General features: G+C 39.4%; 1 protein-coding gene across 1 annotated transcript in view; it reads left to right on the plus strand.

Moving 5' to 3' along the window:
• LOC122089108 (3beta-hydroxysteroid-dehydrogenase/decarboxylase) overlaps positions 1 to 17,523 on the plus strand; it is an 81,849-nt gene that overhangs the window by 33,328 nt on the left and 30,998 nt on the right. The window contains exons 7-8 of the mRNA XM_042658575.1: positions 4,960 to 5,158; positions 7,917 to 8,034. Of these exons, the coding sequence (XP_042514509.1) occupies positions 4,960 to 5,158; positions 7,917 to 8,034 (317 nt within the window). The remainder of the gene's footprint in view (positions 1 to 4,959; positions 5,159 to 7,916; positions 8,035 to 17,523) is intronic.

The following is a 17,523-nucleotide window of genomic DNA, read 5'->3' on the forward strand; positions in this document are numbered from 1 at the left end:
TTCATGGAGAAAAGTAGCTAAGTCATAACAGTAGAGTTTGCAATTTCCCATTTTTGGTAACTTAGATCGGCGACAACAGGAGTCTTGATAGCCCCAGTAATGTACCCTAGCTTCCCTCTACTCCGTAAGGATAGCTTCACAGAGTGTGACCAATCCAAATAGTTGGTACTATCCAACATCACAAGAGAAATTTGAGTAGTTGGATTATCAAAGACAATTGAACTGGGGTTGGTAATACTCGACCCACCTGATGTGGCTTCCATAGGTTCCATGAGAATCATGATATAAGAATACTCCTAAAAACAACACAAATGTAGATCCAAACCAAATGGGAACACAAGTCCTAAATATCTCCTCAAAAAAAAAAAAAAAAAAAAAAAAAAAAAATCCAGCAAGCTAATAAATCATGAAATCTTGATGGAACATCAATAAAACTCACTTCTAACCATAAGTCTTTATCCCAATAGTATAAGCAAACATTGCAGAGTCATGTGCATCCATCATAAGCAACCAAATCGCATAGTGCTAGCCATTATAGAAACAACTCACAAAGACTGAAAGAACCGATACCTGGCAGCATGGAGAAGAATGAGTTGTGTTCCTATAACTCTCCAAGATACACACCGAGATTTAGAGGGTCAAAGGAGAGTCTTGGGCGATTCTATCCAGCCCAGCCACAACCTCAACTGAGATTTGAGGAGAGAAAAAGAAGATCGATTCCCAAGCTGGCGATAAAGCTGGGAATGGATTCTTGTCTCTGTATGGACTTCAAACAGCTCTTGTAGACCTTCAACAACTCTCCAAGTGTCTTCAACTTGCTTCTAGAACACCATCAAGTCTTCTTGTTGAATCTCTTTATATAGTATAGTCTCTATTGGACCCTTCTGATTTCTAGGGTTCCAAAAGAGACTCAAAGAATGAGTAGGAGGAACCTTGGTTGACTCTCAAACCCCTTTAAGCTATGATATGAAGTTGTAATATAGAGATATTGGGTTTAGAGAGGAGGAAGATGAAGAGAAGAGAGGAAGGAAGAAGAGGGAGAGAAGTTGAGAGAAGAAAGTAATGGAAGAGTGCAAATCGTGAGTGAGCTATTTTCTCTTCTCATCTCACCTATATTAGGTTCAAGACAATATCTTAGGGAATTTACATAATCCCCCCTAGGGAGGTAAAAGGTAAAAAAGAAAAAATACAAATTAGGACAACTTAATATACAGACAGTTCCTAAAGTACCCCTGTTACATTAACTCCAACAAAAAAGATTGCAGCCACAAGGAAACACACTAGTCAAGTCACTGGAACATAAGACAGAATCGAAAAAGGAAAAATCCTTTTTGTTTGCTGCTACTTATCCCTTTGCTGAATCTCTGGATAAAAATGTTACTGGTTTTTACTTATTGATTGCAAGTTAAGGGTTGGGTTAGTAACTGCTAGTACTGGGATCTTGAAATGCATGCACCCCATTGGCAATTTACTGCTACATGTTACCACCCCCATATTGCCTAACTGAAATCTGTTTTGGGTTGATGCTAGTGCTTAGGATTTTTATTGCTTATTTCTACTGTAATTTCCTGGTTTTAAATTTGCACATAACTCATGTATGTTGCTGTTTTCCTTTACTTCCAACCCATACCTGAGTTTAACCTACGTTTGTGTTGCTAAACTAGTCAACCTGTATAGGGACTCTAATTCCTAGGATTCTCCCTACATCACTCTTCTTATTATTTTCTCTCCTCTTTTCTCTCTCTTGGAGTACCCTACTGCTTTTCTTCTTCTTTTATTCTTTGCTATTACTTCGTTTATTCTCCTTGTTGGTTGTTCTAGATCTGAAACTGCAACATGGTATCATAGCATTGAACAACCAATAAGACTCAATTCGTATTCTGGTTTGAGAATATTCTTTGGGTCTATATGTTCTTGTGCTTTGCTGTATTTGTTTGAATGTGAAACCCAAGTAATTGGTATATAAAAAACTAGGGTTCTATACTCCAAAATTGTGGTACATTGATTTATCTATGTTACATGCGACAGAGATTGTAGGTGAAAAAAAAAAAGAAGAAAAAAGAGAGGCTTATGTTGCTGTAATAACAACAAGGAACATTCAGGGATTCGGGGAAAAAAAACAAGAAAAAGTGTTGAAGTAGAGGAAGAGAAAAGGAGAGAGATTACCTTACTGCCGAGAGAGAAGAAGTGGAAGAGAAGCCATCCACGGTGAGGGGAGAGAAGAGACTCACGATTTGGGGGGGGGGTTCTTGTGCACAAAAAAACTGCATTCTATTTTCATTCATTAAACTTGGCCTTAGGCTGTTCAATTCAATTATATAATAAAAGCAAAAGGAATCAAATCAGAATCTACTAGTTTGGGAAATAAATAAAGAGTCCTAGACCAATGCCTTTTAGGAAATAAAGAGTCCTACTCTAAGTAATTAAAAGGAAAAAAACAAATTTACTTTCCTGAAAAATAGAAAAACATAAACTAGCAATCCCTTCTTGCATGGAGTGCTTAAGTGGGGCCCATGTACAACTGTCCAAGGAAATCAGTCAAGGAGTCCTTGCGTGACTCTCCAAGGTGGGCCTTATGCTGATCCTCATCCACCCAACCAAACAGAGCCCAAGCTAGACGGTCTTCTGCGATGGCTCCTCTGGTAAACTCGATAGCCTGGACTGATTCTATCTATGTGGTTGTGGACCGCGTCACAAACATGGCACACTTCATTCCATCTTCCAAAACCTCTGATGCTTCACAAAAATGGCACACTTCGTTTGTTGTTCCCTTGAAGAGAAGCTTGTGTCTACAAGAGAGGGAGGTTCACAAGAGTTCTTGGTCAAATGGAAAGGGTGCCCTGAGATTGACAGTACGTGGATCACTATAGAGGAGCTTCAGAAGCTCAATCCGGACATGCTTGAGCATCATATGAGCCTTAATTCACCGGTGGTGAATTCTTCCAAGCCGGGGAGTGTTGATGGGGACATCATTCCAGGCTATTGAGTTTACTAGAGGAGGCATCGCAAAAGACCAACCAGCATGGGCTCTATTTGGCTGGATGGATGAGGATCAGCATAGGGCCCACCTTGGAGAGTCACGCAAGGACTCCTTGATTGATTACCTTGGACAGTTGTACATGGCCCTACCTAAGCACTCAACACAAGAAGGGATTGCTAGTTTATGATTTTCTTTTTACAGGAAAGTAATTTTTTTTTTCTTTTAATTGCTTAGAGTAGGACTCTTTATTTCCTAAAAGGCTTTGGACTAGAGTAGGACTCTTTATTTACTTCCTAAACTAGTAGATTTCTGATTTGATTCCTTTTGCTTTTATTATATAATTGAATTGTAAGGCCTACGACCAAGTTTAGTGAATGAAAATAGAAAACATTTTTTTTGTGCACAAGAATTTCTTCCGCCCCCCCCCAATCGTGAGTCTCTTCTCTCCTCTCATCGTGGATGGCTTCTCTTCCACTTCTTCTCTCTCGGCAGTAAGGTAATCTCTCTCCTTCTCTCTTCCTCTACTTCAACACTTCTTCTTCTTCTTTTTTCCCCAATCCCTGAATGTTCCTTGCTGTTATTACAGCAACATAAGCTTTTTTTATTTATTTTTTACCTACGATCTCTGTCGCATGCCCCAACCCCTGCTGAATCCTTTTTGTTTGCTACTACTTATCCCTTTGCTGAATCTCTGGATAAGAATATTTCTGGTTTTTACTTATTGACTGCAAGTTAAGGGCTTAGTAACTGCCATTGCTGGGATCTTGAAATGCATGCACCCCATTGGCAATTTACTACTACATGTTCCCACCCCCATATTGCCTAATTGATATATGTTGGGGTGATGCTAATGCTTAGGATTTTTATTGCTTATTGCTACTGTAATTTCCTGGTCTTAAATTTTCATATAACTTATGTATGTTGTTGTTTTCCTTTACTTCCAGTCCATACCTGAGTTTAACCTAAGTTAGTGTTGCTAAACTAGTCAACCTATAGGGGCTCTAATTCCTAGGATTCTCCCTACATCAATTTTGGCATCAGAGCATGGTTGTGATGATTAGGTTGTTGCTGGTTTTGTCCCTATATCTTGCTTATAAGGTCCAATCTCCGTCATGACCTTTCCATAGTCGAATATGAGTTGAGAGAGTGCTACCATGGGTTAGAAGAGACATTTTCCTCAGTTTTTCTGGACCAAATAGCATAGGACACTACTCCCACCAAAAACACATCCTTGACCTTGAGAGGGACATCTCTAGTCTAAAGGTTGAAAGAGCCAACTACCTTTCACAATTGGAGTTTCTGAGTAGGCCTTGAAGCGTAGCGTGGCAACAATACCTTGGCTGCCCCCCTTTCTTTTTTTTTTTTTATGCCCACCCGTAGTGGTAGAGCATACCAAGAAATGTATGACCATCCTAACACCCCCATTCCGCCTGAGCAGTGGGCGAGGTTACTTCGAAGAGACTGCCGATAGTATTGAGTTAACTATCGGCAGTCCTTTCCCATGCTATATGTTAGGGTAATCTACTACAATCATAACGACAAGTTTGTCCTTGTGTAACCTGCGCTAGAAAAGTGAGAAAACACTAACATGAAACCACCAATGGGTAGGACAAGAATACCCCTGCAGTAGCACATATAACATTACTAACAAAGACTATGTGAGCTATGTCTTGAAGCTGAAACTCCAAAAATACTATTGGACAGATATAAGGGGTTCACGGTTCTGCATTATAAAGGTGGTTATGGTTTACCTTAAGGTTATTGGCTATTATCTTACCAACATATTCAAATGGTACTATCCCTGTTTGGGCAATCTATGCACTTGCTAGGACTTAGGTCTATTTCCAATCTGATACATACATACATACATACATATATATATATATATATTTTTTTTTCTTTTTGCAGGAAAAATATTTGAGTTTCATTTCTTTTTTGTGTGCTCCCTTAATTTTACTTCCGCTTCTTTATTGTTGTAGGCTGACAATCCATCTTCCTGCTTGGATGGTATGGTCCATTCTTGTGCTTGTCAAGTGGGCACATGAGAAATTGGGGTACCAAAATAATGCTCATTCAATATTGACTCCTGTTCTTTTTCACCTACTCTCACGGACCAGGACTTTCAACTGCTCTAACGCTCAAAAGAATTTTGGATATTCACCAATTGTTTCCCTTGATGTAAGCTTTCTTCCATTGATTCTTTCAGTCTTTTTCTTCATTCCTTCCTTGTGTTCACTTCTTTGTTTGCTTCACTTTTGGCCTAGTTTTGTTTAATATAATCATCTCCTTTTTATATATAACCATCCTGATCATACTTCGTTGCTTAATTATGATTTTCACACCACCTTATTGCCTATGTTTTTGTGTAACTGCTGTTGTTTATTCTGTAAACTTATCATAGAGGAGTAAAATTCTAAAATGACAACATTTTCTACTAAAATTGGTCAATTTATGCAAATCTATTTTGGTATACTTTTTGGTTATTGAATGTTCAGTTATCAAGGTTCCAGGCTTGGGTTTCAGACCGGCTTTCTATAGTGGGTAGCAACACTGGAAAAAAAACTTATTTGAATTGATGTGAGTTTAGACCCAGTGTGTCTGTATTGTTTTGTGGGGAGAAAAATCTTGACAAAGCTATGGATTTATCAAAGGATCAATATGATTTTGAGGTTGGATGGCACACATTTTTCCTTAATCCTGATGCTCCAAAAGATGGCATGATTAAGAAAGACTTCTATATGAGAAATTTTGGACTTTCATCTGAACAAATTGAAGCTCCAACAGCTCAAGTATTTTGAGGTCTTGGATATGACTATGACAAGTCTGGGCTCGCAAGGCCTACCCATCACAAGTAACAATGGAGCTGAACTTGTTAAACCATGCTCTAAGTTATTGTTTCAATCCATATATGGCCTAGTGAAGTTTTTGAACTCTGTCAGAATTCTCTTCTTGAGAAACCTACCTGGGAGGTTGCTCCATAAAAGAATGCATTTTTGATGCCCATTTGATACAGAGGCCAGTCTAAATTCACAGCCATAGATGAGTCATGTAGCCCGTTGGTGATCCCCGTGTCCATGTCCTGACCACCTGCCCATGCCTGACATCCCTCCGGCAGCTGACATTGCCAGAAACACCCAGCTTTCTCCAACAAACCAACCATTATCCACCCCTTTCCTACCACTTCCTCCGCTAGTCTCTCCTCCCCCTCCTCCCCTCCACCATCTGCCATAACAAAACATTGGACCTCTATTGTCAGACCCTCCCCTTTCCCTCCACTATGCCCACCCCTGCATCGTCAATGGCAAAAAGGTGGGCCTATGCCCCTCGGGTCTTCTTGAGCTCGAAATCTCCAAATGGAGTAACTGCCTGATTGGCCATTTTCTTGGGAGTAGACCTCCCTTTGGAATCGTTATGTCCTCTCTCACTAAGCAATGGGGGATTGATGCTTTGTTGTCAACCTACCTTCTTGATAATGCCATCTTCATCTTCAAACTCTCTGAACCAACACTCCAGTCTCAGCAAAATGGATCTGCACTCTGTTCCCATTTGGATCGTCCTCCCCAACCTTCCCTTCATTAGTGGTGCTCTAATGGTCTTTAGTATCGTCGGCTCTGTAGTTAGAAAACCCCTATACTCCGACCAAAGAGCAAAGTTGATGGATAGACTTGCCTTCGCAAGAATCTGCGTGGAAATCTCTGCTGAAGATCCCCCTCCATCTTTTGTTAACATCACTGATGCAGAAGGCTACTCCAACCAAATTATCCGTTATGAATGGCTTCTCCTTAGTGTACCATTTGTAAATTATTTGGTCATCACACAAAGCAATGTGCCCCCGACTTTTATACTATGCCTGAAGAACCGTCTAATATTGATGAAGCCTTTATCTTGGCCAGAAGACCCTCACTGGACCCCCTCTCTGTAGCAGAATAAGGTACCACAGTCGCTGGAAAAGAAGCCTGATGAAGATTCCTGGCTCAAACCATGATCTCTCTCTAGCATCTAGACACTCCTTTGAAGGACCTTCGGTCCTCTATACTGTTACGGCTAGTCCAAATCAGTTTTCTTGCCTATTGGTCTCTGACAAAGATGATGATATGTCCTCTCAACCTGCTGATGCTTTGTCACCTCGATCCACAACCCCTGAAGTAGCTCCCCTTCCCTTGCCTCAGGTTTCGGCTGCAAAGGTCCTTCCTACTGTTGCGCTGGCCTCTTGTTATCCCTCACCCTGGTTCTCCGCTTTCGCAGGCCACTGACAACCCCTTTGTCCTCACATAAAGTCCCACATAAAGTCCCCTTTGTCTTCCCCCTTTTGTGGAGGGACCCACCACATCTCTGTATATTCTTCCTTCCTCTTCTAGCCTTCACACACCTATTCTAAACCATCCGCCTATCCCTAGCCATGTCCCAAACCAGCCCACTAACCCGAACCTCTTTCTCCAACACAAGCTTGATGTAGAGTTTTCTAATTCTCTAAAGGCCATTTAGTTTATATTCTTTCTCCATTACTACTGTTCTTTACTTGAATTTCAGATAGGGTCCTTTCTTTAGGTTATCTTTTAACCACCCTAGATTCTGTTCTCTCTTTTTGTATGATCCAGAAGTTCAACTTATTTATGGGATTTTCACTGGTCTAGTTTTATTTGTTTAATAGTTTCTATCCATTTAGAATTTTATTGTCTATGTGGGGGCCAAGTTGACTTAATTAGGGTTTTTGGAATTCTAATATCCATCAGTTGAATACTATGATTACCCAACCTGGGTTGTATATGTTCTCAATCACTTCCGATCTTTCACATGCAATTGTTGTAGGGAACTTCTTCTCATTGTCCTGACTTAAATAAAAAAGCATGTTTTGATTTAATAGTACAGCTTATTTATCATGTCACCATCAGATGTTGAAACGTTTCTCTCTAATGACTGGTTTTTTTATATACAGGAAGGGATTGCATTAACAGTTGAGTCATTCCGTCACTTGGCTGAAGATTCACCATCGGCAATATCCCAGGACTTCAGTGAACCATCAAAAGCAGATAGATTGCTAGGAAGTGGAAAAGGTAACATTTTGATTGCATATTTTGTGAAACTTTATTGTGGTTCACCTCAAGTTAATGAGATTCTAAATGGTTCTGCAGCTACTCATAAAACAGAATTTTTTAAAATTTTAATCACATTATCATGGGTAAGTGGGTAACCATTCCCTTATAAAGTATAATACACTAATTAAAGTGCATAAGCCTAAATGTTACAATTTTGATGGTTTTCAGGTATATAACCATGGGCTGTTTTATATTTACAGCATATGATGCTGTTGTAATATGGTTGTAAGGGTAGTATGGTCTTTATACTCGTAATAGTTTTATTATAAATAAATGTGGAATGGTCTTTATACTCATAATAGTTTTATTATAAATAAAGTTGGACTGTCACTCTGACAAATCTCATTCCCCTAATTCCATTATGGTATCAGAGCTAAGATTTATATTGGGATCTGAGCCCTAAAGCCGTTGCTGCCACCATAGCCCTACTGCCACCCTCCACTTAGTGTCCTCTCTCTCTCTCTCTCTCTCTATCGAGTCCCTCTCGCTTTTGTGTATCACCCTTGGTGGTGAGTTCTTATTCCCACCGAGGGCCTTTTCTCCTTTTGGTGTGCCAATATGATATAAGAGACCTTCCTACGGTTTCAGATCTGAATGCTTTAAAAAAATTTTGGTTGATTCGAGGTTCCACAAGTGATCAGCAGCAATGTCTGAGGATTCTACCATATCTACTATTGTAGAGTCTGGAGGTTGTGGTTCTCATGGAGAGTTCCCCACTTTATGGGAGAAATTACTTGATGTGGTTTCGTTCCTACTTCCTTTCAATCGATTCTCGTCGCTACTGTAGCTACCTTACAAGGGAATCTGAGAAGCCTGTTGCTGCTGGTCTGTCTCAGAAGAAGTGGAGTTCTGACAATTCCCTTGTGATGTCCTTTATCATCAATTCTATGAACACCAATATTGGTAGGGGATACCTATTGTTGGACACTGCTGCGAAGATATGGACTGTTGCGAAAGACACATTCATAGTTAGGTAATGATGCTCATGCATATGAATTGCCTAAGAATATCCAAGTTCTCAAGCAATAGGACATGATTATATTGCAGAACTACTCTGAGTTATGGAGTTTTTGGCAAGAACTGGATTTTTTGAGGAGTTTTCATCATACCTCTTCCACGAATGTTACAAACTTCAAGAAGAGGGAAGATAAAATCCATGTGATTTTTTGGCGGGTCTCAACGTTGAGTTTGATCAGATCCATGCCCATATCCTCAACTGAGAATCTTTACCATCTTTGGAGCAAGCTTATGCTATGGTTCACTCAGAAGATGGCCATCATATTGTGATGTTGCAACCTTCCCAGGATTGATCAGCTCTCCTTACTATCATGGGCTCCAGTTTTGGTCCCTCTTGTGGGGGTCTCACATGTATAAGTAACTGTTCTCCTTCTGATAAGGAATTCGTTAAGTGTGAATATAGTGGTAAGGAGTGTTATACCAAAGAATTCTACTGGAAACTTCATGGTCACATAACCAATTCTAGTCGTGGTTATGGAAGGAGCCGTGGCAACCAAAGTCAGGTAAATGACACTGAGGCTTTTGACAGTGCACCTGCTAGTACTGGTTCTGCCTTGTCCCATGATGAGATTTCTCTCCTACGGCGACTCCCATCTTGCCAGTTCAAGTATCCCATTTGGTGGTCAATGTGCCTCAGTGGTATCTCCTCCTTGGATTATAGATTCGGGTGACACTGATCACATGAGTAGTTCCTCTAATTTAGTTTTGAAGTATTCTCCTTGCTATGGTAAAGACAAAGTACGGGCTTTTGATGGAAATATTTCTCATTTTTGAGAAGGGTTCTTTTTAGTGTTCCCCCACTTTGTCCTTATCCTCTGTTTGACATGTTCCCAAATTTTCAACTAATCTCTTGTCCATTAGTAGTTTAACAGCCAATCTTAATTGTAAAGTCACTTTTTGTCCTTCCTACTGTGTGTTTCAGGATTTAGTGTCTGGGAAAACGATTGGCTGTGGTAGAGTACAAGGAGGGTTTTATCTGCTTGAGGCTGGTATCTCTTTGGTCCTAGGTTCTTCATTAGCACTTCAGTTAGACTCTGCATCAGCCCCTTATCTGAGCTACTTACATGGCATCATTGGTTTGGTTACCCTCCATTAGGGACCTTAGCTAGATTTTTTCCTTCTTTATTTGAGAAATATAATACGAGTAAATTTTTTGTGAAGCTTGTATTTTGGCTAAACAGACTCATACTATTTGTCCCAGTTTGAATAATAAAAATGTTGTTCCCTTTGCTTTATTCCATTATGATATTTGAGGTCCATCCTGTTGTGTGACTGTTACTGGGTATCGTTGGTTTATTACTTTCATTGATTGTCATTCTCGAACCACGTGGATATATTTGATGTGTCATAAAAGTGAGGCCTTTCATTGCTTTCAGCTTTTTCATAGCATGATTCAGACACAGTTTTAGGCAACAATTTAGGTCCTTTGGAGTGATAATGGTAGTGAATATATTGATGGCTCTTTTACACTTATCTTGTTGCTAAGGGAATTCTTCATCAATACTAGTTGTGTTCATGGTTCAAGGTTTCCACTGATACCGACGAAATTTCTCACATTTTGACGATATCTCAGGACTCTGATACCATATAGCTTGTGAGGTTTCGACATGTTTCGAAAAAAATTCCCACATTTCGACTGAACCAGTTGGTTGGGTCGAACCAAACCCTTATATAAAATTCTTTTAAGGGAAACCAAGTCTTCTATTCTAAAAAATTCGACCTTCTCCCCTTATTTTTTTCTTTGTGAAGTGGGAAACTTTGGGAAACACTCAAGATTTCCCCCTTGTGCGCAAAAAACTTTAATCTAAGCTTGGATCTTGCAAAATCTACCTAAGGAATGGAGCTTGGACAAAAAAGGTAAGTCCCATCATCTCCAAATTTATTTATTTATTTATTTTTATAGAATATAGTTGTCAATAGAGTAGAATGATGTAAATTTTTTTATATGTTAGTTAAGTGTTGAGTGTTGAGTGTCAAATGTTGAGTCACTTGACTGTTGAGTGTTGAGAGATAACTCATTATGATGTAATATTATTATTTATTTTGAATCCTTCGTATTGTGCATTATGTACTTATGTAGATTGTAGACTATATATAGTGTAGACTATGTATTTATGTAATGTAGTTTCAAACTTTCAGTCAACGACATCAACGTACATTACCAAACTTTTGGCTCACCCCACAAGTATGACTTAACATGTTTCTTTTTTCTATAAAACTAATTATGTGAATGTGTCAGAAATGTCTAAAATAGGATGGACACAAAAAGTTAGGCAAAAGAAAACATATTTTGGGGGTCAAAACCAAAGTTTCTACCCAACCGGGAAAAATTCCCTGGTTTCCTCAAAATTTCCCAAGTTTTGACCGAAATTTCGGTCCCCCCAAGGGTCGAAACCCGATATCTTTAACCTTGGTTGTGTTGACATCCCTACTCGGAATGGTATGGCTGAACAAAAGAATTGCCATCTCTTGGAAGTCTCACACTCCCTTATGTTTGAGATGAAGGTTCCTCCTCAATATTGGAGTGAGGAGGTACTCACTGCTACCAACCTGATTAATTGCATGCCCTCTCGAGCGTTACAATTTTGGTCTCCTCTTGTTGTTCTTTAGGGCAACTTTGCATTTGTTGTGCCTCCCAAATTACTTGATTGTGTATGTTATACTCGCAACCACCACCTTTATGGGAAGCTTAATCCTCAGAGTCTCAAATGCATCTTCCTTGGATAGGGGCATCATTTTTTCCAATGATCGGAGTGATCAGAGTGTCAATGGTGGCGAAGAAAAACTCTACCATCACACCTGAAGCAACTCGGGCATTGATTTCTTAATGAAACAAACCGCATCTCTTGTTCCCTCTACCACTCAGAAGGGGTATAGGTGCTATCATCCACTGACTCATCACTAGTTTGTGACCATGAACATGTTTCTTCGATGAGTTTGCTGCTTATTATGCTGTGCCACCTCTTCAGGTGTTGTATTCTACTCATTGGGAAGATGTGCCACTTGTTATTCTTCCCCCCACCACCATGGATGTCACTCAGGAGGTCATTGTTAAGGTGGAGGAATCTACATCTACTCAGGATAGGTCTGGTGGTTAGTTGTCACCTTTGAAAGTTTATACTTGCCACAAGCAACGAAAGAAACAACGGCCCACCACAACACCAGCTCTACCAAGCCAACAGTTGCATGCCCTTGATCTTGGTCCTCGGTCATCTAGTAATGATTTGTCTCTTGATTTACTTATAGCTGTTTGTAAAGAACCTAGAACTTGTACCTAACATCCCATTTCAAAATTTGTTTCTTACTCTTTTTTGTCTCCTTCCTATTGTACCCTTGTGTCTTTGTTGTCTTTTGTTTCCCTTCCTCCAAACTGGCAAGAAGCTTTGACTAATCCAAAATGGAAAGCAACTATGTTGAAGAAATACAGACACTTCAAAAGAATTATATATGGAATCTGGTTGGTCTTCCTCCTCATAAGAAGACAATTGGTTGCAAATGGGTCCTTGTTGTAAAATAGAAGACATATGGCACTATGGATCGTTACAAAGCCATGCTTGTTGCTAAGGGGTTACACAGGCATGTGGCATTGACTACCAGGATCTTTGCACCTGTTGCAAAGTTGAACACTATTTGAATCATCCTCTCATGTGTTGTAAATCTTTGTTGGGAGTTACAACAGATGAATGTGACGAATGGCTTTCTTCATGGGGAGATTGAAGAAGAGACCTACATAGACATCCCCCTCGGGTTTAGTTGCAGTTAGACAAAGGCCAAGGTCTGTAAGCTCAACCGTGTCATGTATGGATTCAAGTTGTCTCCCCGTGCATTGTTTGGCTGCTTCCACAAGGCTATGATCTATGCAGGGTATGTTCAAGGAGATGCTGATCATACCCTCTTTATCAAAAAACATGGCGACAAGATTGCTATTCTTATTGTATAGGTCGACGACATTGTTGTTACCAGCAATGATACAGGAAATCTCCCATCTCATGTCATTTTTGGATATGGCATTTAAGGTCAATGATTTGGGGCGGCTTCGTTATTTTCTTGGCATCAAAGTAGCCTGGTCCACCAAGGTTATCTTTCTTTTTCAGCAAAAATACACCATTGATAAGGGTTGTTATCTATGGCTGGTTGGTCGCCTCATTTATCTCTCCCATACTCGGCTGGATATTGCCTTTGCAATGATTCTTGGGAGCCAGTTTATGCATTATCCCTATTCTTCCCATATGGATATTGTCCACCTTATCCTTCACTACTTGAAGTCATCTCTAGGAAAAAGGATTTTATTTGCTCCTCACGGTCATTTGCAAGTTGAAGCTCTTATAGATATTGATTGGTCTGGGTCTCCTGTTGATAGTCGATCTACCATTAGGTATGACACTTTTTTTGGTACTTGGTTGTAATTTAGTGGCATGGTGTATAAGAAACAATTAGTGGTAGCTCGGTCTAGTGCTGAAGCTGAGTTTCGGGTGATGGCATAAGGGATTTGTGAGCTTCTATGGCTTCAGAGTCTTCTTTCAGATCTAGCTGTACCTGTTACTCTTCCCATGAAGCTCTATTGTGAAAGAAAATTTGCTATTAGTAATGCCCACAATATTCTTCAGCATGATCGGACTAAGCATGTTGAGATCGATTGGCATTTCATGAATGAGAAACTTGAGTTTGGGTTATTTGTATTCCATTTTTGAATTCTACAATTAGTGGATGTTTTCACTAAAGGTCTTAGCAACAAACTTCTTCATTTTCTTGTGTGCAAGTTGGGTATGTGTGTCATCACAACACCAACTTGAGGGGGAGTGTTGTAATATGGGTATAATGGTAGTATGGTGAAGTTTGTAATATGGGTATAAGGGTAGTATGGTCTCTGTGCTTGTAAAGGTGGATTGTGTCATTTTGACACAAGTCTCATTCCCCTAATTCAATCAAATTCCATATTGCATGGTGACTTTGATGGTCTAGCCTGAGACCTACACGAGGCTCATGATGTTCCATGGGGCCCTGGTCCAATTCTAGGCTCATAAGTCATAATTGTGGGCTCGGTGGTGCCTGACTTTGCGTTAGCCCAAGGTCCCAAGTGCTCCTAATTTTAGTTTTTTCCTCTCTATCTCTAATAACTTTTGCATTCCACATAATATTAATATCGTTTATGAGTTCTATGTCCTTTATTGAATCATAGAATTTCATTAATTTTTCACCTTTGAAGCTATCATCTAATATTTGAGCAACTACAAAAATTTCTAGACAATTAGCCTTTGTTGTGTGGCCAACCTGTCTAAGCGGGCAGACCTCGGCACAACAGTAAGGTTGCTCCATTGCGACCTAGTCGTCGCAGATTCGAGCCTAGAAACAGCCTCTCTACGAAGTGGGGGCAAGGTTGCATACATTATTACCCTCCCCATACCCTATAGGGGCAGGAGCCTTGTACACTGGGTACACCTTGTGTGGCTAACCTGTTTCCTAGGTTAACGTAACGACCCTCACACCTTTCTGCACTCTTGGTTAGGAAGTTCATTTTGCTTGTTTTTTTTTTTTTTCCAGTTATAAATGCTGTTAACTGTTTGGAGTATGTAATTTCTTTACGAACATATTTTGTACTTGATTCTTTAGATTTTTGTTTTTAGATGCTGATATTGTTCACAAGGTTGGTGAACTTTGCAGATTCACAATTTGCCACTTGGCAAGTAGTTGATTGAAATTTTGTGGGTTCATGCTTTAGAGGTTTCATACATCTCGTTGGTCAAATTTCAATAGAGCATGCTATATAATGTGTCAAAAATTGTAGAAATTTACAAATGTATCATTTATCTGTATCTTAATTATTATCTGCTCAACAAGATGTAGTCTTTTATTTATTCAAACTATTCTAATTAACTATGCTTGTCTATCTACTTATTTATGTTAATGACTTCTATGTTTGTGCATGTGTATGCTGATGTGTATATGTGAATATGGGGAAAAAAAATGCGGGTGAGGTATGCCGTACCTAGGTTTATATTTGTAGCGACCCAAACTGCCTGCGTACCCTTATTAGGGATCAAGTCAACATGTAGTTCAGGATGTTTATTAAAAGCAGTAAAATGCATGACAAGATCCTGAAAATAAATAAAGTAAACTTACATTCCTCATTGGTATTCCGGAATTCTAGGGATTACTTTGATCGTTGTACCTCTATTTGTGAGCTTCTTTTATGTCTTCTTTGCTGTGGTGGAGTGTGCCAAAATGTGGAAGTACGAAGTTCTTGAAAGTATGTCCTCGTTGACATGAAATTCCTCGAGGCATAGTTTATGACATGTTGGGGGTTTTCCAACCTAATTGTTTGATGATTGAGGATTTGGTGACAATTCCAAGGTGTCTAAGGTTGTCCCCTTAGAAAAGATTTATTTTTTTTCATGAGATTTGAGGCTTTGATGATAAAAATAATCCAACCATTTCATAAGTTGTATGATGATGTATAATGTGATTTAGTTTTGTAAATAGATTTTTGGGCAGCCTCTCAGCTTGGGTTGATGATTTACTGTTTTAAAAATTGATGCCAGCATTATGGTAAGCATGTAAAAGGGTTTTGGAAAGTATGCTTATCTATGGTAAATTGGACATTATAATGGCATAAAAAGAGATAAGTGGAAATCTAACTTGTCAACTTGGGTATTTTAATGGCATATATACAATAAATAAAGATTGTATTTATGGCAATTTAGGAAGTATAACAACATAAATGGGATAAGTGGAGAAACTACTTATAGTAATTTAGGCATTAAAATGACGCAAATATGATAAGTGGATACCTACTTATGCTTATGAAGACATGCAATGCTTAATATGGGATTATATGAAAAGAGGGATGGGAAGAGTATACTTAGTTTTGGCCCCACTGCCTATCTGGATTGGCTTTGGCGGAGTTCTGGCGCTTTTTCTACAATCTTGGTAGAGCTCCGGCTTGTGGGGTAGAAACCCCTCTTTTGGATTTCCTTCTTTTTCTTCTTTTCTTTTCTTTCATTCTCTCTCCTCTTTTTTTCTTGTTTTTCTCCACTTTTTTTTTTTCCTGGTCTTTGAGTTCTCTCTTGGACCTTTTATTATAGGCAGAGAGGGAGGAGTTCTTGCCACTGGAAAAGAGTTTTCGCCGGTGGACTATGCCTTTTCCACCAGTGAAACTCCTGGCATCAGTCTGGGAGCGATATCTTATGACAAGCCTGTCCGATTTTGACGATTTAAATATCGTCAGAAAGGTTTCCGTGCAGACTATCAGATAGTATTGGTATCAGATGTAAATAATGTGGTTAAACATGTCAATAATTCCCTTTTTGTGGGAGATCTGTAAATCACATATTATGGGGACAATAATGGGGAAATATACTGTATTTGCACCTGGCAGAGGTTTTGGCTGATTTGGCCAGTACTCCAGATTCATATGTTTATTTTCTGGCATACATGCTCTTTGGGGTACTGCTAGTCTTATTTGCAAGGTATGCTTTGGGATGGTTAAATTTCAGAGTCTACGCCAACCTTAACGGGAGAAGAAGAATCACAGTCATAATCCCATATTGCTGCAACATTTGCAACCGGACGTTCCCAACGTTTTAGGTCCTTCGGTGCCATTTGAGGTTTCATTGGGTGAGCCTAGTTGAATTTGCTCCATCCAGCTCGGTGGCCTCGTTGGAGGATATCAGCAAGGCAACTGGGTTTGGGACCTTAGATTTTGACCTGAATGAGCTGCCAGTTCCAATCGTGGAAGTTGATAATGAAGTTGTCGACTCTATAGATTGTTTCACTGAATCTGTGTAGGGATTAGTGTTTCTAGTATCAGGTTAGCTAGCTAAACCGTGTCAGCCTATTGACCTTATCTTCTTCATACAATTCAATAACTTACGTCCTCCCGGAATCCTCATTTCTACAATTTCCATTCACTTGATTACGTTTCTATCCAAGATTAGGTGCTCCGTCTATTTGGAAAAGAAGAGAACTCCGGAAGAGAGTGATTGCAACGGAGGATGTTGGCAGACCGTCTATGATTTCAATGAGCTGCGCATATCAGTTTGGGTGGGTGGTTTTGTTATTCTCGATTGGAAAATGGTTTTCGCAGTTTAATGGTTTCTCTGGGCTATGAGGAATCGGCATTTCATCTTGAAATTCTTGAGAGATGCTACTTTGCATGATATATTGTTCTTGAAGTTGTCAGTTCTTTGACTTTTCTAATTAAAGGAAACAAAGAAAAATGATACAAAAGGGTAAAAAGATATTGCAGATGCACATTTTGCCTATTCTTGTCTCTAATAGTCTATGGTCTGTACTGATTTTGGAGTCCTTGTTATGATGTTTGAGAAGCTCTACGTCAGGGATCATATAAAGGGGATGTTATTATTTTATATTTAACAATTCGATAAATTACTCTTAAGGGTTCACATCATAATAGTTTTAGTTGATGAGAGT

Source organism: Macadamia integrifolia, chromosome 9 (genome assembly GCF_013358625.1).
Source record: "Macadamia integrifolia cultivar HAES 741 chromosome 9, SCU_Mint_v3, whole genome shotgun sequence".
NCBI classification, from domain to species: Eukaryota; Viridiplantae; Streptophyta; class Magnoliopsida; order Proteales; family Proteaceae; genus Macadamia; species Macadamia integrifolia.